Source organism: Podarcis gaigeae, assembly GCF_964106915.1.
Source record: "Podarcis gaigeae genome assembly, chromosome: 10".
Lineage (NCBI taxonomy): Eukaryota > Metazoa > Chordata > Lepidosauria > Squamata > Lacertidae > Podarcis > Podarcis gaigeae.
In genome coordinates this window covers 3786144-3812544 of record NC_139686.1, presented here as the reverse complement: position 1 = coordinate 3812544, position 26401 = coordinate 3786144, and the positions used below count along the sequence as shown (strand labels likewise).

The 26401-nt window shown below is 44.2% G+C and overlaps 3 protein-coding genes across 7 annotated transcripts in view; 1 reads left to right on the top strand and 2 right to left on the bottom strand.

The window, feature by feature from the left end:
• Nucleotides 1-13789, bottom strand: part of LOC310826240 (C-type lectin-like) — a 27116-nt gene extending 13327 nt beyond the window's left edge. For 2 of the 3 annotated variants that reach the window (XM_083701013.1, XM_083701014.1), the window contains exons 1-2: nucleotides 13683-13789; nucleotides 169-226 (exon numbers count right to left, since the gene is read on the bottom strand). In XM_083701013.1, the coding sequence (XP_083557139.1) occupies nucleotides 169-226 (58 nt within the window). In that variant the 5' untranslated portion in view covers nucleotides 13683-13789. Of the gene's footprint in view, nucleotides 1-168; nucleotides 452-13682 lie in introns of those variants that run through there. The other variant, XM_083701011.1, reaches the window with a different exon arrangement.
• Nucleotides 1-26401, bottom strand: part of TYMP (thymidine phosphorylase) — a 242030-nt gene that overhangs the window by 97535 nt on the left and 118094 nt on the right. The window lies entirely within an intron of this gene.
• LOC310826247 (C-type lectin-like) lies at nucleotides 13715-26401 on the top strand (the record flags this gene model as incomplete). 3 transcript variants are annotated; one of them, XM_083701024.1, is made up of 5 exons in its annotated part: nucleotides 13715-13778; nucleotides 15316-15416; nucleotides 16182-16328; nucleotides 17484-17595; nucleotides 26151-26401. In XM_083701024.1, 5 exons carry the CDS (start codon nucleotides 13715-13717, stop codon nucleotides 26228-26230), a joined length of 504 nt encoding a protein of 167 aa, XP_083557150.1. In that variant the 3' UTR covers nucleotides 26231-26401. The 3 variants fall into 3 exon arrangements, with proteins under 3 accessions (XP_083557150.1, XP_083557151.1, XP_083557152.1); XM_083701025.1 differs by lacking the exon at nucleotides 13715-13778 and adding an exon at nucleotides 14894-15023; XM_083701026.1 differs by lacking the exon at nucleotides 13715-13778 and adding an exon at nucleotides 14921-14996.

Here is a 26401-nt window from a genome sequence, read left to right as displayed (position 1 = left end):
GATATTGTGGGTCCAGCGTAGGACCTTTACCATGCATAGTCTATGCTCCACCACTAAGTGATGGCTCCACCACTGCATACCAGCAGGAAGGAACCCCCGCTGCACCTGAGTGCCAACCCATCCTGTTTCATCTTGGCTTGCCTCATCTGAAAGAGAAATTGGATGTACCTTGCAGGAGAAAGGTGATGACCAGGAGTTCAGAAAGGAAGGAAGTGACTGGCCCCATCTGTACTTGCAGAGAGAAGAAGAAGAAGATAAAGGAATACATAGAGACACTTGCTCTCCAGTAGACTAAGATTCCTATCCTGTATCCAATTCCCCACCCTATAAGAAAATACTTGTTTTCCTGGGAGTTGACATGACTCTGTTGTAGACAAGTTTATTCCTCTTTATTTATTGGCTTTATATGCCACTTTCTTTCCTCTGAGGAGCTCCAGACGCTGTTCATAGTTCTTCATTTCCCCATTTCACCCTCATAACAAACCTGAGAGGTTGGTTAGGCAGAGAAGGAGGGACTGGCCCGAGATCACCCAATGAGCTTCCAGGCTGAGTGGGGATTCAAAAACCCTGGTCTCACAGGTCCAAGTCCAACCACTTTGCCAAGCTGGCTCTCTCAAGCTGGGATATCAGGGCTCAGGTGGACCTTAAGGTATCCTCATTGTCCCAAAATATTTTAGTTTCCTCCCCACCTCCCTTTTTCCTCTGAAAATGTTTTTCTTTCATTTTTACCTAAACCGGTTTCCCGTTTGGATTTTCCTGGATCCTATTCCCTGGATACTAGATTGATCACTAGCAAAAAAAAAAAAAAAAAAAAAAAAAAAGAATCACTAGCTTCTGAGACTCCAGGATCCTGATTCCTGGAATGTCTCTCTGGGTTGGCAGTGGGGATCATGTAGTAAGCTTAAACTAGAGGGCTGGTGAAATTTAGGTGGTTGAAATATAGGATTCAAAGAATTATAGAGTTCTAGAATTATAGAGTTGCAAAGGGCCGTCTAGCTAGCTCAACTCCCTGCGAAACAGAAACAACAGCTAAATATTTCCTGACAGATCCAATCTGTTTAGGGAAGTTTTTAAAGTCTGATGTTTCATTGTATTTTTCATATCTTGTTGGAAACTGCCCAGAGTGGCTGGGGAAACCCAGCCAGATGGGTGGGCTGTAAATCATCCTCATCATCCTCATCTCTGTTTAAAAACCTCCAGTGAAGGAGAATCTACCTTTCAACTGTATATGCAGCACTGGATCCGAGCTGAAACAAAGCTGGAAAAAAGGCTTCAAACATATTCGCCTAATACAGTACATCTCTCTTTCTCTCTCTCTCCCCTAAATTAAAAAAATCTAATTGATGGTCCAGAGAAGTTTGCTTTTCCATTGACAGTTTGGTATTTTTCTTTTCTCATTTGAAAAGAATGTGTTTTACTCACTCTTAATTTCTTTGTCATGAAACGTACCATCAACATTTGAGATTTAATGTTTGTGACTGTGTTGAATGCACCCGCTCCCCAGCTGAAACACCTCCCCAGCTTTGAAATTTGCCAACTTTTGGCTTTGTCTCTGCAGTGGCACTGTGGTCTAAACCCCTGAGCCTCTTGGGCTTGCCGATCAGAAGGTCGGCAGTTCGAATCCCCGCGACGGGGTGATCCCCCATTGCTCTGTCCCAGCTCCTGCCAACCTAGCAGTTCGAAAGCATGCCAGTGCAAGTAGATAAATAGGTACTGCTGTGGCGGGAAGGTAAACGGCGTTCCTGTGCGCTCCGGTTTCCGTCACAGTGTACCATTGCACCAGAAGCGGTTTAGTCCTGCTGGCCACATGACCCAGAATGCTGTCTGTGAACAAACATTGGCTTCCTCGGCCTGAAAGCGATATGAGCGCCACAACCCCATAGTCACCCTTGACTGGACTTAACCGTCCAGGGGTCATTTACCTTTTTTAAAAAACAAAAACAAAAACCCTTTAGTTCCACTTCAAAACTGCTGTGAGAATCTGGTGCCACTGAACACCTCTCCAAGGACTGGGCAAAAAAATAGCAATCTAGGAAAGCTACTCACTTGTCTGTCTGTCGTTCTCTGCTTCAGTTGCTGAAAATCATGGCAACTTTAACTTCTCCTGTTTGTGATCGTTTCAGGGGATTTATAGATAATATTGTGGGGAGTATGGGGGTGTCATATTCATTATGAGTTTGCAATAATCTGACAGATGCACTCAACCCAAAAGCACAGCCCGACCACTTTCCTTTGAAAGCTCTATGCATGAGCAGCCGTCCAGGCAGCAGAAATTGCAGGAAATATAATATTAGAAAATAATGGAGAAACAATTGGACTAGGGTCTGGGAGAGCCCATGTTTCAACTCACCACTCAGCCATGAAGCTCAATGGGTGACTTTGGGCCAGTAATTGTCCATGAAATGAATCTGAATCAAGACCGGCCATTGAGGTTTTAGGCAGCTGCTTAGAGGCAACACTGGGTTGAATGAAGGCCAAAGACTGGATCTGAATCTAGAGAAGGCTGCAAATCTTACTCTGCATTCTGTCAAAATTCTCATTTATTGGCGTGTGTTTATCTAGTTCAGAAAGTCAGCAATCCATTTTTGCTATCTGTACTGGCGTTATGTACCATCTATACATCATTTTCATATAATTTTCTTTCGAAAGAGAGCAATCTGTATATTTTAAGTCTGTTTTCCACAGTTTTCCCCAATCTTCAAATTTTATGTTATGGCCTATATATTGTGCCCATTGGATCATGACCGATTTCACCTCCCATCTTTTGTTTCCCATTCTAGCAGAATCCTACATGCACCCTTCAGCAACTTCACCTTCCCTTCTATGACTTCCTTTTGAAATCTAGAAGTGGTGTAACTAAATCCTTTCTTCTTGTCTTCTTTATACATTTCATGTAGTTGCCTATAATGTAGCCAATTCTGAAAATGGTCTTTTATTACCTCATATTCTTTTAATTTCATTTTTCCTTCTTGATCTTTTAGTAAATCACTGTATGTAAGCCACTTTCCTTTCTTGCCAAGTGGTTTGAGCAATAAAGCTTCAATTGGTGAGAGTCACCAAAGTGTCTTTGGTTCTATCAAATCTTTATCTCTCCCAAACCCTCATAAGGTAAAGGTAAAGGGACCCCTGACCGTTAGGTCCAGTCGTGACCAACTCTGGGGTTGCGGTGCTCATCTCGCTTTATTGGCTGAGGGAGCTGGTGTACAGCTTCCAGGTCATGTGGCCAGCATGACTAAGCGAGCCAGAGCAGCACACAGAAATGCCGTTTACCTTCCCACCGGAGTGGTACCTATTTATCTACTTGCACTTTGACATGCTTTCGAACTGCTAGGTTGGCAGGAGCAGGGACCGAGCAACGGGAGCTCATCCCGTCACGGGGATTCAAACCGCCGACCTTCTCATCAGCAAGTCCTAGGCTCTGTGGTTTAACCCACAGTGCCACCCGCATCCCAAACCCTCATTAATGATTTCCTAATTATATGATTGTAGAATCCTTTATGCACTTTTCCTTTCCCATACCATAAATATGCATGCCATCCAAAACTGTTATTGTGACCTTCTAAGTCCAATGCTTCTTCCTTTTCCAGTTTTATCCAGTCCCTGATCCATACAGCAATCCAATTCATTTATTTTCATACAGTTGTTTTATATTGAGAGTGCACCTGAGAAACTAAACTCCTGGGTTATTTTGGGTGGCCTACTTGTGTGAGGCCTATGAGTGTCTTAGAGTATGAATGGAGATATGTATGTTTTGAGTGTGAGTAAAACCAGATGGTATGTGACTCTGAAGATAAAGAGATTGTTTGATTCTGAAGATAAAGAAAGAGGGACTGTTGAACCAGCTAATGGAATGTACAAAACAGGATGGATAAGCCAGATGTTTGGATGAGTTGAGGACATGTTGAGACAAATAACTGTTCACAAAGGACATGCTGAGACAAAAAACTATTCACAAAGATAATATGAGGAATCAGCGTGATGAAAGCTATGCTAAGACTTATAAATAGTGAAACTATATAAAGTTGTTGTTTAGTCGCGTCCGACTCTTCGTGACCCCATGGACCAGAGCACACCAGGCACTCCTGTCTTCCACTGCCTCCCGCAGTTTGGTCAAACTCATGAGAACACTATCCAGCCATCTCGTCCTCTGCCGTCCCCTTCTCCTTGCGCCCTCCATCTTTCCCAACATCAGGGTCTTTTCCAGGGAGTCTTCTCTTCTCATGAGATGGCCAAAGTATTGGAGCATCAGCTTCAGAATCTGTCCTTCCAGTGAGCACTCAGGGCTGATTTCCTTCAGAATGGAGAGGTTTGATCTTCTTGCAGTCCATGGGACTCTCAAGAGTCTCCTCCAGCACCGGGACTTCCAGTTGAGCACGATCCCATCGCAAGCGGGGATTTTCCCCAGTGAAGAATCCCGGGTTTTTTTGGAGGAGTTAGGGGTGCCACAGGGCGCAGTGGCCCCCAGAAATAGTACCTGGAGGGTGTCCAGATACTCAGGTTCCCGTGGAAGCCGAAAACACAGACCACCTGGCCGCCAGGAGCGAAGAGTGCAGCGGGGGGGGGGGGGGAGAAGCGGGCTGAAGGGAAGCCATAGCTACCTCCGGAAAACGAAGCCCCGAGCTCATAGGGGAAGCGCTTAATTCTCGAAGGAATTCGACCCCAAATTGATTTTTAAAAACGGATTGCAACATCAAGAAGGATTCGGATATGAAAGAAATAATTACGGAGGTCAGCCGTCATCTGCAATCAGCTTAGATGCATCATACAAGCAAAGTTTGAGAAAGGGAAGTGAGTTGCCACTAGCGGCTATTGTTCCCCCCCCCCCCCCCCGTTTGACTGACAAAGAAATAACTTTTAAAGAGGATACTGAATAACTTAAGGAGGAACAAAGTTAAAAGGGGGGGCAGAGGGACTAAAATTGGAATTTGAAGGTCCTCTTTGTAACTGTGAGAGAAAAGAGAAGGGAAAACGTTTCCAGTTTCACTTTTTAAAAAACTGCGCAATGGAAGAAGAGCTTCCGACTCCATTGTTTCTTTTTACAGACGAAGACAATCGTGAAAAGGATCTTTTTTCGATTTATTTTGGGTATTTCTGCATATCCTTTTTTGGGGGGGTTATTATTTAGATGGACTTATTTCATTTTTTCATTGGCCACTGCTACCTTTGGGGTTTTTTTCTCTTAGAAAAACTCTAAGTAAAGTTTGACTTATAGACTCCTTACTTAATTTTTTGAGTCTAGGCCCCCGGTGGTCAGAAGTGAAATTACAACTTGTTTTTCTCACTTGTTTTTCCTGTTCTCTTTGGTTTGGTGTATTTTTTTTTTTTTACCCTTCAGAAGGGGTTGGGCTTTACTGGTTTTCCCCCCCTTTTCCTCATTACTGGGCTTTTGCGGAGTATTTGCTTGGATCTTCTTCATTTGGATATAAGTGTAAGGATTATATTACCCTTTATTTGGATATAAACATTTGGATATTATTTTTTATGTGGAGACCACTTTTTAAATTTTTAAATCTTCTTTTGTATAATTAAGAGGCTAAAGTGGATTATAAAACTAAATTGGATTATAAATCTAAACTGGATTACAATTTTAATTACAACCTGATTATAAAGGTTTCGAAAGGAGTAGCCTAATTGGTGGCAGAAGATTTTAAACTTTAAACTTTGATTTTTAGGAGTAGAATAAACTTTTTTTTGGCAGCACAGCTGGAACAAAAGTGGATTAAAAATTTGATTATAAATGGAGTACTAAGATTTCAAAAGGAATAGCCTAATTGGTGGCAAGAAGAACATATTCATTTGGTTTGGGTTTTAAGTTTTCACTTTTTCTAAGTATTAGGATCCAACTGGGTGGAAGATAATTGGACATTAAACTGAAGATTTGAAATTAGAATTAATAAAGGACTAAATTACAAATTTAAAAAGATATTGAATACCAAACTTGAAGTTAATTCGATATATTTATACCTTGGGCAAGGTTTATATAAGGTTGTGTAGTAAGTGGTGGTGAGAATTTATTTTCATACATTCAATTTGGATTATTATGTGAGAAGTGTTTAAAGCATATTTGTGGAAATGTCTCATCAACCGAAGAAAGGAGGAGAGGGGGGAACACCAGCAGATAGAAGAGGATCAAAACAAGAATCAGACTTCTCCCTAATCAGGGAGAAATATTAAAAATGTTTGCAGAAATCAGGCGAAGCAAAAAGAACTTAGAAGAAAAATTACAACAAGTGGATACGAGAATTGGAAAAATGGATAAAAAATTGATGAGACAGTAAACGAGCTGAAAGGTCAAATTAAAGAGCTATCTAGAAGAACACAATCCCTAGAGGAAGGGATGAAGAAGACAAGAACTGAAATGAAGGAAGTGAAGCGTGAGGAAGAGAAAATCAAATTGGGACTATCGGAAATCAACAAGTCACAGGAGGAGATATGGGATGCAATTGCCATGAACGAATTGAGGCAGAGGGAAATGAACCTCAGGCTGAGAGCTGTGTCTGAGGTTCAAGGAGAGAACATTAGAGAGAAATTAATAACAGAGATAGCACAATGGTTAGAGTTACAAAATGAAGAAGTTGCAAGAACAGTGCAAAATGCATTTAGGATGAGAGTAAGAACAACAAAGTCAAGGAAAGTTCCAGGAGATTGCCTAATTACTTTTAAAGTTAGAGAAATTTGATACTTCAAAAAAATAGAGAAAAAAAACTAAATATCGATGGGAACTATATAATCATCTTTAAAGACATCCCAATTAGATTGTTGAAACGAAGAGACCCATATAAACCACTGGTGCAAATTCTTAAGAAGAACAAGATTGAATTTAAATGGGAATTCCCGCAGGGGATTTCCTTTTTTTATAAAAGCAAGAAGCACAGACTTACTAGCCCTGAGAAAGTGGGTAAATTCCAGAGACGATACAAGGAATTAACAGAAGAAGAGGAAGAAGTAAAAGGAGCAGTTGGAGGAGTAGATCCCCTAGGGGGAAGCATTTGGAAGAGAAGAAGGAGGAGAACGGGGAAAAGATGGACGAGGAACAAGAAGAAGAAGAAGAAGAAGAAGTTGACAGATTATAAAAAATAATAATTTAAATTAATTTATTTAGGAGTTCACTATGGCGCTGAAATTATGGAATTGGAATATTAATGGAATGAATGACAGGAAAAAACGAAATAAAATTGAACAATATTTAAAAAGGAAAAAATTGGACATTATTTGTTTGCAAGAGACACATGTGGCAAGAAAACACAGGAAAATGTTTATTAATAAAAGATTAGGAAATGAATTCATATCTTCTGACAAAGGGAAAAAGAGAGGGGTTGTATTATATGTAAGAAACAAAATTGAAGCCCAGCAAATTTTTAAGGATGAAGAAGGAAGAATTATTGCTGTCCAGATCAAATGGCAAGGTGAAAAATTGATAATTGTCAGGATCTATGCACCTAATGGAAATAAGACTGATTTTTACAAAAATTTGGAAGAAAGACTGTTTGAATACATGGATCAAAAAATCATAGTAATGGGAGACATGGATGGAGTAGTTTCTATGGAAATGGACAGGTTAAGAGATAAAAAAGTTAGCAAAGAAGGAAAACTACCTAATACTTTCTTTTCAATGACGAAGAATTGTAATTTAATTGATATTTGGAGACTCAGACATCCACTAGAGAAACAGTTTACATTTTATTCGGAACCAAATCAGTCAATGTCAAGAATAGATCAAATTTGGGTCTCAAACGAACTAACTCCAAGAATTCTGCAAATTGAAATCCAACCAAGAGTGACTCAGATCACAGTCCATTAAAATTGGAGATTAAAGGCTACGAAGAAAGAACATTTAGATGGAGAATTAATGACTACCTCTTAGATGACCAAAAAATTTTACAGGATGCACAAAAGAAGCTGATGGAATATTTTGTGGACAATTGTAATAAAGGTACGAAGATGAGTACAGTTTGGGATGTAAGTAAGCTGGTAATGAGAGGATTCTTCATTCAACAGAACACAATCAGAAATAAGCACAGAGAGAAGGGCAAGAAGGAAATCTTAAAACAAATAATGGACAATGAACAAAAATTAATCAAGAAACCTAACAACTCAAAAATAAAACAAAATATCAAAGTTTTGCAAACGCAATTTGCAATGATAATAAACAAAGAGGTGTAATGGAACATTAAAAAGTTAAGACAAAGAAACTTTGAGTTCGCTAATAAGTCAGGCAAATGGCTTGCGTGGCAAATTAAGAAAAGAAAGGAACAAAACACAATCAGTAAAATTATTGAGGATGGAGAAGAGATAGAAAACCCGAAAGGCATCAGAAAAGGATTCTTGGACTTTTATAGTCATTTGTACAGAAATAGAGAAGAGAATAATATGAGGAAAATAGAAAGATATCTAAAAGAAAAAAAGGTGCAAAAGATCCCAACAGAAAAGAAAGACTGAATGCCCCAATTGAGAATGAGGAAATAATAGAGGTCATAAAAGAATTTTTAAAAGGAAAAGCTCCGGGACCAGATGGATTTACGTCAAGTTATTATAAAGAATTGAGGCATACCCTGACAGCGCCACTGAAAGAAGTAATGAATAACATCTTGAAGGAAAAAGATATTCCAGAAACTTGGAAAGATGCCTTTATTTCACTAATTCCTAAGCAAGATTCCGATTTAACACAAGTAAAGAACTACAGGCCGATTTCATTGTTGAACACAGACTATAATTTTTTTTCAGGAATATTAGCAAAAAGAATGAAAAAGGTTTTGCAAGAAATTATTCATGAAGATCAAGCAGGCTTTCTTCCAGGCAGACAGATGGATAATGTTAGAAATATAATTAATACTTTGGAGTATCTGACTGCCAGGAATGAGAAACAAGCCGTATTGATGTTTGTGGATGCAGAAAAGGCCTTTGATAATGTATCATGGGAATTCATGCTGAAAAATTTAGCGTATATGGAGGTGGGGAATGATTTTTATAATGGAATAAGGGCAATTTATACAGAACAGAGAGCAAAATTGATTGTGAACAATGTAATTACGGAAGAAGTAAAGGTATCGAAAGGTACAAGGCAGGGATGTCCTCTTTCGCCATTGCTATTTATAACGGTCCTGGAAGTCCTTTTGAGCTCAATTAGACAAAATGAATTAATAAAAGGGGTGACAGTAGTTCAGAATGAATATAAAGTTAAAGCCTTTGCAGACGATGTGGTAATAACAATAGAAGATCCGTTAAAAAGTTTAAATGAGGTGTTGGAGGAGATTGAGCAATTTGGTAAAGTGGCTGGGTTTATATTATATGGAAGGCGGAAAATGTTATCTACATGCATACATGCTCCACCAGAACCTCTGCTTTTTAATGCAAATTTGTTTGTGCTTCTTGTCATGTCCATTCCTTTCAGAGATCAAATAGCGCAGAGATACTTCACATCTTGCACAAAAGTAATAGATGTTTTAGTCACTCTGGCAAGCTAAGCAGAGGCAGGAACACAGAGATGAGTAAATTACTCTCACAAGTTGCTCCGAAGGGGACAAAGTCCACAAAGGTAACTCTGGGTCAATGGTTTCCAAAGTGGGCAGCAGCACCCCTTGTGGTGGGCAGTGGGATTACCTTGGGGGGTTCAAAGAGGAACGAGGGGTGCAGGGGGGCGCTGAAGCCTAGTGAATTCAAACCAGACAATGGGAAACTTGCATGACTTCATGAAGCCCATCCATTGCATTAAGAATCAACTCAATGGAGAAGTTGTTTTGAATATGGGATTTTTCTGGTATTTTGGCAGTATTCTTTTACAGCTTCCTTCAATAATAATAATAATAATAATAATTTATTACGTATTTATTTATTACTTAAAGAAAAATAACTACCAAACTTTTAGAAGACATATGAAGGCAGCCCTGTTTAGGGAAGCTTTTAATGTTTAATAGGTTATTGTATTTTGGTGTTCTGTTGGGAGCCAGCCAGATGGGCGGGGTATAAATAAATTATTATTATTATTATTATTATTATTATTATTATTATTATTATTATTATTATTCCCCGCTGATCGGGCTGGGTTTCCCCAGCCACTCCAGGCAGCTTCCAACAAAAGATTAAGAATACATTAAAACATCAGTCATTAAAAAACTTCCCCAAGCAGGGCTGCCTTCAAATGTCCTCTAAACGTCAGATAGTTGTTTATCTCCTTAACATCTGATGAGAGGGTGTTCCATGGGGCAGGTGCCACCACCTAGAAGGCCCTCTGCCTGGTTCCCTGTAAACTCACTTATTGCAGTGAGGGAACCACCAAAAGACCCTCAGAGCTGGACCTCAGTGTCCGGGCTGAATTATGGGGGTGGAGACGCTCCTTCAGGTATACTGGGCCGAGGCCGTTTTGGGCTTTCAAGGTCAGCACCAACACTTTGAACTGTGCTCAGAAACGTACTGGGAGCTAATGCTGGTCTTTCAAGACTGGTGTTTTGTTGTCTCGGCAGCCGCTCCAAGTCACCAGTCTAGCTGCCACATTTAAAGCAGAACATGAATGCCTAATGCTTTTGCTGATGCAGATGCTTTTGGGTTCAGAAGTGGGAAACCAGAGCTTTAACTATAGGGACCTTGGTTGGCAAGGTGATGTCTCTGCTTTTTAAGATGCTGTCTAGGTTTGTCATCGCTTTTCTCCCAAGAAGCAGGCGTCTTTTAATTTTGTGACTGCTGTCACTTTCTATTATTTCTAAGAAGGTTTGCGTCATTTTATTTTTTTCTTGAAAAGGCTCTAATCTGAAAGAATCACCTGCCACCCATCGTGTGACCCTTGTATTACAGTGTTGCATCAATAACTCCTGTTAGGCACTCAAAATCTCCCAAACCATCACCCCATCTTGTACTCCTTGTTCAAAAATATTATTTCTCCATCCTCCAGAGGATTCGGCTAATAACTTCCCGGAAACGTTAACTAACGGCACACAACTAAACCACTTTGCTTTGAATGAGATGGCCATCTCCACAAATCTGAAGCACAAATCACATGGAAGATAGAGCAAGCCTGTTTTCTGCTGCTCTGCAGTGGAGGACCTGAACCAGTAGACTCAGATGATAAGAAAGTAGATTCTGACTCAACATTAGGAAGAACTTTCTGGCAGTAAGAGCTGTTTGACAAAGGAACAGACTCCCTGGTGGACTCTCGTTCCTTTGAGCTTTTTAAACAGAGCTTGGATGGCCACCTCTCATGGATGCCTCAGTTGTGATTTCTGTGTTGCAAGGGTTTGGACTAGAGGACCTTTGGAGAACTTTCTCATTCCACAATTCTACGATTCTGTCAGTATCCATGTTCACCCTGCTTTCCTTAGATCCCTTTTGCTTGTCATATGCACCCTTGGGGAGCCTGTACTTTGCATTGGGGCATTTGGCTTTAAGAAAAAGATGGAAAGTTTTGGTGATGGAACCGAAAAAAAGACTGAGGACCTTGGGTCCACTTCTACAGTCTACCATATTTTTCGCCCTATAGGACGCACTTTCCCCCCTCCAAAAATGAAGGGGAAATGTGTGTGCGTCCTATGGTCCGAATGCAGGCTTTCGCTGAAGCACTGACCCCTCTCGCTCTCCAGGCTTCAGGAAGCTCTCCGCAAGCCTTGGGAGCCCCCGGGAGTTCCCGTCAGGCTCCCTAGGCTGCTTGCGGATAGCAGCCTGCATCTTGAAGCCCGGGGCGCGCTGCACAGTGCGTCCCGGGCTTCGGTTCCCCGACCTGGTTTGCAGGCTGGCGGCAGTGAGAATCGCAATTCTCCCCGCCGCCAGCCCCACAAGCTTGGGGGACAGTGGGGAGGCGCAGCGCGCCATCCCGCTGTTCCGCGACCTGGTTTGGGCTTCAGGCAGATATCTGGAAGCCTGGGAGCCCGGCGGGAAGTCGCGCCGGTCTCCCAAGACTTGCAGAGAGCTGCCTGTTCTGGGGGCTGGGGTCGGGGGAAGCTCAGGCTTCCCCCGCCCCAACCCCGTGCCTGGGGGCGGGAAAAAATTTGTTTTTCTTTATTCCCCCCCCCAAAAAAAAACTAAGTGCATCCTATGGGTTGGTGCGCCCTATGGAGCGAAAAATACGGTATTTTGTGCTGAGCAGTAATAAGCTTTCACACCACCTTTCTGTCACCACCACCATTTACCACCATTGGTGAATATGCTGGTTCTTCCAATAGCCTCAGAAGATTACTATGAACATTATCTGCATTACTAAAATCCGAAATATTTCCATTAAACCTAATAGGCAGGTTGTGGTATTTTTTAAGGCTACTGCCAAGACAGTCTGTCTTGTTGCAGGCTGCTAGTTTATTAAATGTTTGTTTCTTTGGCTTCTTCTGATAAACTGGTCGCCTGACCGTGAAGCTGTTTTATGCCTTCTGGTACAGGGAGAAATTTCCTTATGGAATAAAGTATCTGAGCAATGAGCAAAAGATTGCAGATAACCACAACTATTGCAATGATGTCCGTCTACCTAATGGAATCCTGGGTTGGGTTCTGAGTCGCTTCGGTGCATGTTCAGGAAATATAATGAGATACTTCACATCTTGCACAAAAGTAATAGATGTTTTAGTCACTCTGGCAAGCTAAGCGGAGGCAGGTCCACAGAGACGAGTAAATTACTCTCACAAGTTGCTCCGAAGGGAACCAAGTCCACAAAGGTAAATCTGGGTCAATGGTTCCCAAAGTAGGCAGCAGCACCCCTTGTGGTGGGCAGTGGGATTACCTTGGGGGGTTCAAAGAGGAACGAGGGGTGCAGGGGGGCACTGAAGCCTAGTGAATTCAAACCAGACAATGGGAAACTTGCATGACTTCATGAAGCCCATCCATTGCATTAAGAATCGACTCAATGGAGAAGTTGTTTTGAATATGGGATTTTTCTGGTCTTTCGGCAGTATTCTTTTACAGCTTCCTTCAATAATAATAATAATAATTTATTAGTTATTTATTTATTACTTAGAGGAAAAAACCTACCAAAGTTTTATAAGACATCTGAAGACAGCCCTGTTTAGGGAAGCTTTTAATATTTAATAGGTTATTGTATTTTGGCGTTCTGTTGGAAGCTGCCGAGAGTGGCTGAGGAATCCCAGACAGATGGGCAGGGTATAAATTATTATTATTATTATTATTATTATTATTATTATTATTATTATTATACCCCACCCATCTGGCTGGGTTTCCCCAGCCACTCTCGGCAGCTTCCAACAAAAGATTAAAAATACCGCAATACATCAAACATTAAAAGCTTCCCTAAACAGGGCTGCCTTCAGATGTCTTCTGAATGTCAGATAGTTGTTTATCTCCTTAACATCTCATGGGAGGGTGTTCCATAGGGCAGGCGCCACCACCAAGAAGGCCCTCTGCCTGGTTCCCTGTAACCTCATTTCTCATTGGGAACCGCCAAAAGACCCTCGGAGCTGGATTTCAGGGCTGAATGATGGGGGTGGAGACGCTCCTTCAGGTCTACTGGGCCTTTGAGGCCGTTTAGGGCTTTGAAGGTCAGCACTAACATTGGAATTGTGCTCAGAAACGCACTGGGAGCCAATGCTGGTCTTTCCAGACTGGTGTTTTGTGGTCTTGGCAGCCGCTCCCAGTCACCAGTCTAGCTGCCACATTTAAAGCAGAACATGAATGCCTAATGCTTTTGCTGATGCAGATGCTTTTGGATTCAGAAGTGGGAAACTGTTCCATGTAGTTATCTGCCTATCTACCTTTTCATTTTGTTCTTTCCTGCCAGGTAAAGATGGGAACAGGTGCTTCCTTCCATCTTCCCCTTCTGAGCTTCCTGGTCATCTCCTTTCTGCAAGGTACATCCTGGATGGGGTCCTATGGTGTTGGCCCCCAGCTTGAGGACTCCTTCATGCTTGCATCACTGATGATGCTAACTGGTAGCTTAGTATGACATGAACAAGCCTCGTTTTCACCAAGGCCAACTATCCAGACTGGTCCTACATGGGCCAGAAAAAAGCCAGGGAAGTCCCCAAATAGGAATTCTATCACAGGAGGGGAAAGGGAAAGGAAGAGGGCGAGGGAATCAAATTGATTCCAAGCCGAAGGCCAGGCGGAACAACTCTGTCTTACAGGCTCTGTGGAAAGAAATCAGATCCTGCAGGGCCCTGGTCTCATGAGACAGAGCGTTCCACCAGGCCAAAGCCAGTGTTGAGAAGACCCAGGCTCTGGTTGAGGCTAATCTAACTTCCTTAGGGCCCGGGACCTCTAGGGTGTTGCTATTTATGGGGCATAACGGGAGAGGTGGTCCCATAGGTACGAGGGTCCTAGGCCATAATAAAAGAAGTTCCCTTTACATGCAGCACATATTTAAACTATAGAACTTGCTCCTTCAGGAAGCAGCAATGGCCACCAATTTGGATGGCTTTAAAAGAGGATTGGGCCAATTCATGGAGGAGAAGAGGGCTAGCAATGGCTGCTAGCAATGATGCCTAAGCCTCCACAGTTGGAGGAAGCAATGCTTCTGAATACCACTTGCTGGAAACTGCAGGAGGGGAGAAGCCTCCTGTGCTTGAATCCTGCTTTGAGGTTTCCCACAGGCATGTGGTTGGCTACTGTGAGAGCAGGAGGTGTCAGAACCGGGGATGAAAAGCCAGCTGGGCTCGGACCCAGCTGGAGCGTCTCCCCTCTCAGCCTTGCCGCTGCAGAGATCCATCAGTTATCCTCCTCTGACGTGTGTCTGCGACTCAAGCTGCAGTGCACACATTACTCAGCGGTGTAAACTGCACAACAGATCAGGCCCGAGGCGTGGATACGATACTAAACTACACATTTATTATACATAAATCAGGACAAAGAAAACGTGGCTTCTCTCCTTGCCGTTCTTCTCGGAGAGAGAAAACAAAAGCAATACGGAGCGGAAGTTCCGCTCACGCCAACAATCTGTGCTGGAATGTAAACAGACATGTGACATGTAACAATCCACATATCTGCAGCAAAGGGTGGAATGGAATTCCCAACAGGAGGATGGACTAGTTCGGTGGCCTAATCCAGCAGGCTCTTCTTAATAGGAAAATGTGGGACATTCACTAGAGAAATTTGGGGTGGGTTATGTTTGGAAAAGTTCTGTAGTCACCACTAGAGTCTTTGAGTTCAACATTTTGCTGGTGAAAGTCCATCAGCCTCCAGCCAAAAAACTTCCCCTCTTTTTCCCTCAGCTGTTGGCTTCAGCCTTCACTGGTCTTCCATTAAAGGCAACCTTCCATTAAAGGTCTACTGCCCCCTATTTATGCCCTGAGTGGATTTCCCCACCTGCAGGAAACGGTTGTATTTCTGTATTTTGATCCCAGAAGACAAGCTCTCTTGACCACAGCTCATGTTTCCCCTCTTCTCTAGCCAGCTCAGCAGGTTCCTCCTGCCCCACTGGCTGGATGTTCTTTGAGAAAAGCTGCTACGGACTCTTCATCCAGGTTCCCCTGAAGTTCAAAGAGGCAGAGGTAAGGAGCAGACCTGGGCCAAACCAGGGGGCGCAGTCTGAGAATGCTTATTCCCCCTCTTTTTCTGCAATAATCTAGCAGGCTTTAAACGGTGAGCGTTTTCCACATGTAGGCTGGCCACGAGGGCAAGGTGGGGCAGAGCCCTACCAGTATAGTTTGGCAATACTTCAAGGCTCATCCAGACTTCTGCTGGTCTGCACTGAACTGAATCTTATCAGGTCTTGTAGAAAATCCAAAGGAATTTTGCTTAACCAAGTTTCAGTTCTGCAGGTGTCCTAGGTACTAAGTCAGAACTCTGCCCACTACTTCACACTTGATTTGTTTGACTGCTCTATCCTAATAGCATGTCAATAATAATAATAATAATAATAATAATAATAATAATAATAGTACCTTGCCCATCTGGCTGGGTTGCAACATATGTATAGCTTCCAACATACCGTATTTTTCGCTCTACAGGACGCACTTTTCCCCCTCCAAAAATGAAGGGGAAATGTGTGTGCGTCCTATGGAGCGAATGCAGGCTCCTTGGCTTCAGCGATAGCAATGCGAAGCCTCCGAAGCGCAGAGAACATGTGCCAGTTTTCCTGCCTTCTGTTTACACCCTTCCTCTTGGGGAGCAAGAATGCTGGTTTGGAGAAGAAAAAGATAAATGTCTCCTCTTACTGCTCAGAGTTGCACAATGACTGAGAAGCCTGTTCAACCCAATTCAAGTGGCATCTCCTGCTCTCTAAAGTGAAACCTTTTGTCCGTGATCTCTCCCAGGAGCAGTGCCGATCTTCTGGGAGAAATGGCCACCTGGCCTCCATCATGGATGCTCAAGAAATGTCTGTAGTGGCTGCATATGTCAAAGACCTCTATAAAGCTGGGAAACCTGTCTGGATTGGACTGCACTCCTATGACCTTCAGAAGGTCAGTAGACCTTGGCTTCTCCTTTCTATCAGTATTCTGAGTGCGGGAACTGCAGTCTAACTAAGGTCTATATTGCTTGTTTTATGTTGCCATGGCCGTTGGCTAGTGCGAATAAGGTTTACCTTATCTAAGGTGTAGCTGTAGAGCAGGAAGACGGCATTGTGCCCACCCACTTCTCCTAAGAAGAATCTGCTGGATCTGGCCAATGGCCCAATTAGTCTAGCATCCATCTAGCCCAGATGCCTGGGAGAAACGTGTTAGCAGGATTCAAGCACAAGGGCCCTTTCCCTTCCCGTGGTTTGCAGCAACTGGGATCCAGAAGCTTTGCTGCCTCCAACAGTGGAGGCAGAACATAGCCATCCTGGCTAGGAGACTTCTGTAGCCCTCTCCTCCAGAATTGAGGAGCCTCACTTTTCTCCAGAAGCACCTCCTCACTGCCTGAGCAGGACCCTCCACCACCAATGGAATTCCCGCTGGGCAGAAGGCTTGCGGATAGCGGCAAGCTCTGGGAGCGAAGACGAGGTTGCATGCAACCTCGCCCCAGCTCACAGACTCATTCTGGGGGCTGGGGTCGGGGGAAGCTTGGGCTTTCCCCGCCCCCAGCCCGTCAAGCTCCAGGAGCGATGGCGAGGTTGAGCGCAACCTTGCCACCGCTCCCGAACCCATTCTGGGGTCTGGGGAAGCTCGGGCTCCCCCCGCCCCAGCCCCGTGGCTAAAAAGGAAGCCAAGACAGTGAGCAGGATCCACCCCCCTCGCTGTCTTGGCTTCTGCCAAAGCCGTGCACAGCCTCTGGGGGCTGGGGGAAAAATAACCCCCCCTTTATTTCCCCCCAAAAAAACTAGGTGCACCCTATGGTCCAGTGTGCCCTATAGATTGAAAAATACGGCACTTCAGAGAAGGAGGGACAGGCTGTTCCCAAGTCCCCATGGGCTAGCAGAAGAGGCAGAGTTGTAAGGTTGTAAGGTTGGAAATTTCCAAGATAGCATAGGTCAGATGGAGACAGGCCAGGCTTCAGAGGAACTGCAGCTTTTAGACATCACTCAGAGGAGGGTAGAGACTAATTCAGGAAAGTAGGGCACAGTGTTAAGTTTAGAGGAGGAGAGAGTTGTTGCTTATTCCTCGGCAAAGAGTCCCACCTCTTTGGTCTTTCTACAGAGCAAAGCATGGAAATGGACCGATTCCTCCGTACTCTCCTATCACAACTGGGCACCTGGGCAGCCCTCACAAGCCAATGAGGATGAGCTGTGTGTCGAGCTGATGGCAGAAGGTGAGTTGGAGGTGTCACAATTTGCATCCAGGAGCAGGTGCTTTAAGGCAGGGGTCAGCAAACCTTTTCAGCAGGGGGCCGGTCCACTGTTCCTCAGACCTTGTGGGGAGCCAGACTATATTTTGGGGAAGAAGAAAAAAAAGAACAAATTCCCATGCCCCACAAATAACCCAAAGATGTATTTTAAATAAAAAGGACACATTCTACTCATGTAAAAACACACTGATTCCCAGACTGTCTTCAGGCTGGATTTAGAAGGCGATTGGGCCAGATCCAGCCCCCGGGCCTTAGTTTGCCTACCCATGCTTTAAGGTATATTGAGGTGAGAATGATCCATTGTTTGGAGGAATAAAATGGTTATTGGCAGACCTCTAAGAAGCCATGATCCCTATGTTATGTTATAAGGTCTTATATATAAAAAATAAAAGTTCATAAATGTACAAGGCAAATATATACATAAGTATATAAACTACACGTCTGAAACAGTGGAGGAGAACAATCTTGGAGCCATTTTGACTCTCCCAAATTCACCTCAAATATTTCTCTGCAAGGAGGAAGGAAATGGGTTAGGGTTGGGGTTAGGGTTAGGGTTTTCCAATTGTCTTTGGACTGTAGGGGCTTACATCTTCCTGTAAATACCCTCTGGCAAGTATCTGTTAAGCTGAGCACACTATCAATATGTGTAAGAGATTTACCTTCTCAAAGGACTGGCCAGGCTACCCAGAAAAGGCAATCAGATAATAAGGCATGATCAGGCAGACAGGAGAGAAGCAACACACTCAAATTTCTGCTGGTGATGTTTGTATGATGTTTTGGGGGGTGGTCTCTGGCTACAGGGTGGGCATTTTCCGAAGTCTATATAAGGGCTTGTGCACCATTGTTCTGGGTTCCTCTCCTCCCTCCCTGAGTGGGATGAGTGGGGGACCCTGTTGCAACAGCTTTAGTAAACATCAGGCTTACTAGCTGCTTTCCTTCTCAATATTCTCTGGTTGGCCTCTGTTATTTTCTCCTACCGATAGAGAACCTACATAGGGAGAGTCGCCTGCATGCTGAAGCCTGCGCGCGCTGAGCTCAGCACATCCAGGCTTCGCGGACCTCTCCGCAAGCAGCGGGAGCCAGCACTGGGCTCCCACGGCTTGCAGAGAGCTGCCTGTTTGGGGGCTGGGGTCGGGGGAAGCTCGGGCCTCCCCCGCCCCAGCCCCGCGCCTGGGGGAAAAATAATTTTTTCCCCTTTATTTCCCCCCAAAAAAACTAGGTGCGCATTATGGGACGGTGCGTCCTATAGGGCGAAAAATACGGTATGTCATGTCCTTAGCCCTGAAGTAATTGAAACCAAATGCCTGGTGAATTTGTCCAGGAAGATAATACCTAATCAAAACAATCTAAATATTGTTCATGCTCTTTGGGTCATGAAGAAATTTCCTTTCGTATTAACATTTCTGAACAATAAGCATAAGTTGGGTCAGTGGTTGTGTAGTGGTTAAGAGCGGTAGTCACGTAATCTGGGGAACCGGGTTCGCGTCTCCGCTCCTCCACATGCAGCTGCTGGGTGACCTTGGGCCAGTCACACTTCTCTGAAGTCTCTCAGCCCCACTCACCTCACAGAGTGTTTGTTTCGGGGGAGGAAGGGAAAGGAGATTGTTAGCCGCTTTGAGACTCCTGAAGGGGAGTGAAAGGCGGGATATCAAATCCAAACTCTTCTTCTTCTTCAATGACCTGTACGTTGGAGGCATCAGAACAATGCTGTGGTACAACCAGGCAACATTATTTTAAGGTACATAGTGTTGGTTTCTGCTTCCTTCACTGAGCAGCGAAGTGCTTGTCACAAGACAATGTTTACATTCCACAGTCAAGTGCTGTTGGGTTTTCTCACGGGAAAGGAGACTGGATGTGACGTACACTGGTTTCCTGTTTTTCACTGTTCTTTGCAGTTCAGGGTTTTTTTTCTCTCCGTGCTTTAGAGGAGAGAGGATGCCTTTCTCTGCTCCGGCAGAGGGAAGATGTTTTTCTGTAAATTACCAGCTTTGAAGTGTAAATAAAGTAATATAGAGCATGTTGGCACGTACTTTTCATCATTCCGCTGTGCACTGGACACTGCTTATCTCCAACATTTGGTTCCGGGCCCAGAAAAACGCAGTGTTTTGAGAATGGACTCCAGAAGTCGGGCTCCTGGCAAAGGAACAAAGGAGCAAAGAATTGGAGTGCCGGCAAAGGATCGGAATGCAGAGGGCCGGATCGGACGATATCTCTGCGCGTCAAGATGATTTGATGAGGTATGTGCTACAGCTCCGGGCAGCCTGCCAGCTTCTAATTAATGGCTTTATGGCTGGACTTTGAACTTTTATAGCCGGTTTTGCCGTGGCACAGGCAAAAGGCTAGAAGGATAAATTTTTCCTATGCTGGGGGAAATCGAAAGTAAAGCAGCTGCAGCAGTGTCGCAGCATGAATTTAAGACAGCAGAGAGAACTTTCACTTTTGAACTTGCCTTTGGAATGCGGTTTGAAGCAGCTGCAGATAAGCAAAGCAGTTAAGCAGAAAGGCACAGGTTCACAGGCAGAGGCTGTTTTGAATTTGCTTTTGGATTGAAGCAGCTGTACACAGACGCAGCATGTATAAAGCAGCCTGATTTAAAGCAGCAAAGATGACGCTAAAGGCTAATGCCAAAGTCATGATGGCCCTTCAGGATGCTTGTGGGATTCCTAAGCTCAATAGGAAGAACTATGCGGACTGGGTTCTCTATGCAGAGGCTATTCTGCGGAAAGAGGGTCTGTTTAAAGTTATTACAGAGACCCCCCCAGCTCCAGTTACAGATGAATGGAAAGCTATGGATTCCAAGGCAAGGGGAACTCTTACGTTGATAGTATCCCCAGAAGAGCTCTGTCTGTTGCGTGATAAGACCTCAGCCAGAGAAATTTGGGACGCTTTGAGAGAGGCTCACTTGAGGACAGAAGCTGGGTCCACAATGTTTTACTTTAACAAGCTGCATAATATGGCTCTTGCTGAAGGTGGAGATGTGCGTATACATCTGATGGAGATGCAGAATCTGAGACATGAGCTGCAACAGAGAGGACTCAACTTTCCAGAGGAAGTGTATTCCTTTATGATACTACAATCTTTGGGTTCAGGTTGGGAGTCTGTTGCGACTCAGATTGCTGTACAGCCAACTGCTCAGCTAACAGTGGACTATGTTACTGCCGTGATATTGAATGAAGCGGATCGCCGGGGTGCTAGCTGCATCAACAAGGGGGAGACTTCACAGACGTCATCCCATAGTGCAGTGGAACCACCAGATGGCGCCAAAGCTTTGAAGGCAGTGAAATGCTACACGTGTGGACGTCTAGGCCATATGAAGAGGGAATGCAAATATCCCAGGGCCAAGACAGAGCAGCGCAGCGAAAGCTCATCGCGTGGAAAAGGCCGAGGCAAAGGCAAAGGTCCGGTGTCCAGGACAACGCAGCACAAGGCAATGGTCTCACGCTTCACTCCAAAGGTTGCAGAGGTCCAGGAGACGTCTAGATCTTTCTTCGTTGTTGATTCAGCGGCGACCCACCACATGTGCAACGATAAGCGACTGTTCGTGTCTTTTACACCGCAGGAAGGTGCGATTCACCAGGCGGATGACCACACCATCCCCAGTAAAGGCTACGGAACTGTTGTTCTTCACAGTTTGGACTTATCGATACAGGATGTGCTTTATGTGCCAGATGCCAAACATAATCTGCTCAGCGTTGGACAGCTGAATGAGCGGAAAATTGACGTTTCCTTTAAGAACAAAAGGTGCATCATCACAAAGAAAAATGATTATGTATTGCATGCTGAATATGTTGATCGTTTGTATGTTTTGTATTTTGATGATGTTGTGCAGGATGACACTTGTTGCATTGCAGGTTCTAACAAAAGTTTGCATGCAGAATGTATTCACGATTTTCATCGAAAATTTGGTCATTTGCATTTTGAGGCAGTATCTAAAATGCCTGCCTTGGTTGAAGGTATGACTATTAAACCCTGCAGGTACCACATGAAGTGCAAGGCATGCGCAGCAAACAAGGTAAAAATGGCTGCGAAAGGTAAGGTGTCTAGTAGGCAAGCTACAGAACCATACCAGGTTGTTCATGCTGATTTGGTTGGACCACTAGCGCCCTCTTTGGGTGGAAACAGGTACTTCATGGTTCTCATTGATGCATTTTCCAGGTATATTTATGTGTACAATCTCAAGCAGAAATCAGAGGCTTTTCCAAGGTTCAAGGAATTCTGTGCTTGGTTGGAAAATGTGCATGGTAAGAAGGTAAAGACTCTTTTCAGTGATCGCGGGGGAGAATTCACTTCTCAGCAGTTTGAAGCTTTTCTGACTGAGAAAGGAATTCAACACGATTTGTCTAGTCCTCGCTCGCCATGGCAGAATGGACTTGCGGAACGAGCAAATCAGACATTGCTTCAAGGGTTAAAAACCTTGCTGCATGATGCCAATCTTCCAGAGAGTTATTGGGCCGAAGCTCTCTCATGTTTCACTTACAGTTATAATCGCAGGTTATCTTCAGCGATTGGTTGTACCCCCTATGAGAAGATGTTTGGCAAGAAGCCATACATCAAACACATGAAAATTTTTGGTTCTGACATGTGGGTTCACTCACCACAAAACTCCAAGTTAGACAAGCGTGGATTGCATGGTATCTTTCTAGGTTATCAGAAAGGGTCTTACAGAATAATGATGACTGACTCTAAGACAATTAAGCTCACAAGAAGTGTTGAGTACAATGCCAAGTGGGGGGAGAATGTGGGAATTTTCCAATGTTATCCTGATGACAGTGATGAAACTGAGGATAGTCAAAAGCAACCGCAACAACCCACACCCACTGATGAAGGTTCTGATTCTGAGTCTGAAACTGAATCGGGTGATTCAGAGGATTTCAAGAGTGCGAAAGCCTCTATGCGACCCTCTGAAAGCTCTGATCAAGAATTGGAGGAACCATTGTTCACAATAGGTCACTTTTCTCCTAAGAAGGAAGAGGAGAGTGTTGAAGACTTAAGGCTAATTCACAGGTCACAGAGAGCAACAAAAGGCAGACCTCCAAAGAGATTTGCTGATGAGTTTGCTAAGATAGCAGTAACAGCTGTTAAAAGCTCCAAGAAGGTGTTTGAACCTTCAAGTTTCCAAGAAATCCAGGATTTGGATTCAAAGGAAGCTGAGCCATGGTTAAATGCCATGAAGGCTGAGCTTGATTCCTTGGAAAGGAACAAAACATGGGACCTTGTTCCAGTAGTTCCAGGAATGAAACTGCTTGGAAGCAAATGGGTCTTCAAAGCGAAGACTGATCAAAATGGCAAGATAGTCAGACACAAAGCCAGATTGGTAGCCAGAGGTTTTGCACAGGTACCAGGTGAAGACTATCACGAGACCTACTCACCCACCGTGAGGTATGAGAGCATTAGGCTTATGCTCAAGCTAGCTGCAGAAGAGAATCTACACATTAGTCACCATGATGTGAATACAGCTTTTCTGTACGGATCTCTAGATGAATCACTTTATATGCTTCCACCTGATGGCGTACAGGTAAAACAGGGTTTTGTTTGTGCTCTGAAGAAGTCCCTTTATGGTCTCAAACAAAGTGCACGGTGTTGGCACACAAAACTCACTGAAGTATTGTTTTCTCTAGGTTTTAAGCAAGGGAAAGCTGATCCATGCGTATTTGTCAAAGAGGAGGGGCAAAAGAAACTGTATTGTTTGTTTTATGTTGATGATCTTTTATTCTTTTGGGAAGATGTCACAATGTACAATAACGCCCTAGCTCAACTGAAAGAGCACTTTGACATAAAAGATCTTGGTGAGGTAAACAACTACCTATCTCTGGAAATAGAGAGGGATCAAGATGGTAACATTCTAGTACACCAGTCACGTAAAATTGCTGATGTGTTAAGCAAACTAAACCTGATGGATGCTAACCCTATAGACACACCGATGACAACAGGTTATCAGGTAGATGACACTGGAGAAGCATTTTCTGATACTACACTGTACAGAAGTGTGCTAGGCAAGCTAAACTTCATTGCCAGATGTTCAAGACCTGACATTGCTGTTAGCTGTAATTTGCTAAGCAGACAAGTCAACAATCCTACTGTTAAGGATTGGAAAGCTCTGAAACGCATAGCGCGGTATTGGAAAGGCACTATGCATTACAGACTGAGATTTAACAATCAGAAGTCTGGTGGTCTTGAGATATTTGCAGATGCAAGTTTTGGAAGTGACACTACAGACAGGAAAAGTACGTCTGGAGTTTGCTATAAGTACAATCAGGGTCTATTTGATTGGTCATGCAAGAAGCAAACAACAGTTAGCTTAAGTACTTGTGAAGCTGAACTGAATGCACTGTCTTATTCACTTAAGGATTGTGAATGGTTGTTACAATTGTGCAAAGACATGAAAATTCCTGTCAAATGTCCAATCCAGGTTTACCAGGACAACAAAGCATGTTTGGCTTTGCTGAATTCTGAAGGTTGTAAGCAAAGCACGAAGCACTTGCAATTAAAGTTGCAACATGCTAGGGAACGTATTCAAAAGGGACTCGTAACGGTGTCCTATATGCCAGGTAATGAAATTCCTGCTGATGTATTGTCCAAGATTGTATCAAGGGATCAACACTGTACCTATGTGCAGAAGTTGGGTTTGTACTGATATTGTACGAACACGCTGCCCAGTGATGTTCACAGAAAGGGGGAGGATGTTGGTTTCTGCTTCCTTCACTGAGCAGCGAAGTGCTTGTCACAAGACAATGTTTACATTCCACAGTCAAGTGCTGTTGGGTTTTCTCACGGGAAAGGAGACTGGATGTGACGTACACTGGTTTCCTGTTTTTCACTGTTCTTTGCAGTTCAGGGTTTTTTTTCTCTCCGTGCTTTAGAGGAGAGAGGATGCCTTTCTCTGCTCCGGCAGAGGGAAGATGTTTTTCTGTAAATTACCAGCTTTGAAGTGTAAATAAAGTAATATAGAGCATGTTGGCACGTACTTTTCATCATTCCGCTGTGCACTGGACACTGCACATAGCCCAAGCACATCATCTCCAAGGTTCAGAATGTGATGGTATCATCCACAGAAGTCCTTCTGAAGGTGACTCTTGGGCAGAGTGGCAACTTACAGATTACCCTAAAAGAGGAAATGTTGTTTAGTCATTTAGTCGTGTCCGACTCTTCGTGACCCCCTGGACCAGAGCACGCCAGGCACTCCTGTCTTCCACTGCCTCCCGCAGTTTGGTCAAACTCATGCTGGTAGCTTCGAGAACCTGTCCCACCATCTTGTCCTCTGTCGTCCCCTTCTCCTTGTGCCCTCCATCTTTCCCAACATCAGGGTCTTTTCCAGGGAGTCTTCTCTTCTCATGAGGTGGCCAAAGCATTGGAGCCTCAGCTTCAGGATCTGTCCTTCCAGTGAGCACTCAGGGCTGATTTCCTTAAGAATGGAGAGGTTGGATCTTCTTGCAGTCCATGGGACTCTCAAGAGTCTCCTCCAGCACCAGAATTCAAAAGCATCGATAGAGAACCTACATAGGGACTTTACACGGGCTCTTGGATATCCCATAAGGGGGAAAGGAGCAGGTTTTCTTCCTTATAATACCTACCACACACTTACAACTAAAGATGGAGACATCACTCCATGGAGGTTAGATGCGAGGATCTTCAATAATAGCCAAACAGTAAATAAGATACGTCTCAGGAAGGTCCCCTCCCAGAGCCACAGCGAGGACTCGGAGGAGGAGGGGTGGCAGGCCAGGGGAAAGAGAGGCTTGCTTGAAGCTCCTCCTGCCCAGGAATTCAGCTGGAAATTCCCAAGATAGCGTAGGTCAGATGGAGACAGGCCAGCCTTCAGAGGAACTGAAGCTTTTAGACATCACTCAGAGGAGGGTAGAGATTGCCGTATTTTTCGCTCTATAGGATGCACTTTTCCCCCTCCAAAAATGAAGGGGAAATGTGTGTGCGTCCTATGGAGCGAATGCAGGCTTTCGCTGAAGCCTGGAGAGCGAGGGGAGTCGGTGCGCACTGACCCCTCTCGCTCTCCAGGCTTCAGGAAGCTATCTGCCGGGCTCTGCAGGCTTGTGGATAGCTGCCTGCAGCCCGAAGCCCGGGGAGTGTGGCGCCACACACCCTGGGCTTCGGGCAGCTATCCGCAAGCCTTTGGAGCCCGGCGGGAATTCCCGTCGGGCAGAAGGCTTGCCGATAGTGGCAAGCTCTGGGAGCGAAGATGAGGCTGCATGCAACCTCCCCCCAGCTCATGGACTCGTTCTGGGGGCTGGGGTCGGGGGAAGCTTGGGCTTGTGATGTAATAAGCCTTGTGGTGTAATATGATAATGTTTACCGATGCAACATAAGAACTTTAATAAATAAATAAAACTGCAAAAATAATAATATGAGTTTCATCATCATCATCATCCTCCGCCCATCTGGCTGGGTTTCCAGCTGAAAGATCAACAGACAGACCATTCATATATCTGCAGACTACTCTGTAAATTATGAACTGAGAAGGGGCAATAGAAAAGTTTTATGTAAATAAAAAACCTCTTTTCTTCCAGATTATTTAACATGGAAAGCTGCGCCATGTACAGGGAAGCATCCCTTCCTGTGCAGAGTTCCTTCGGAGAAGAAACGTTAAATCAGGATTTCAACATGTCCAGAATCATGGAGAAATGGAAATGTCCCAGAGGAGAGGTCCTTCCTTCGCAACGGCACAAGTCACCCAGTGTCCTGGCCCCCCAGAGTGCCTGAGGTTAAATGTCGTCTGTTCTGGGCTGGGTTGATACCAATAAACTCTCTCTTCTGAGTA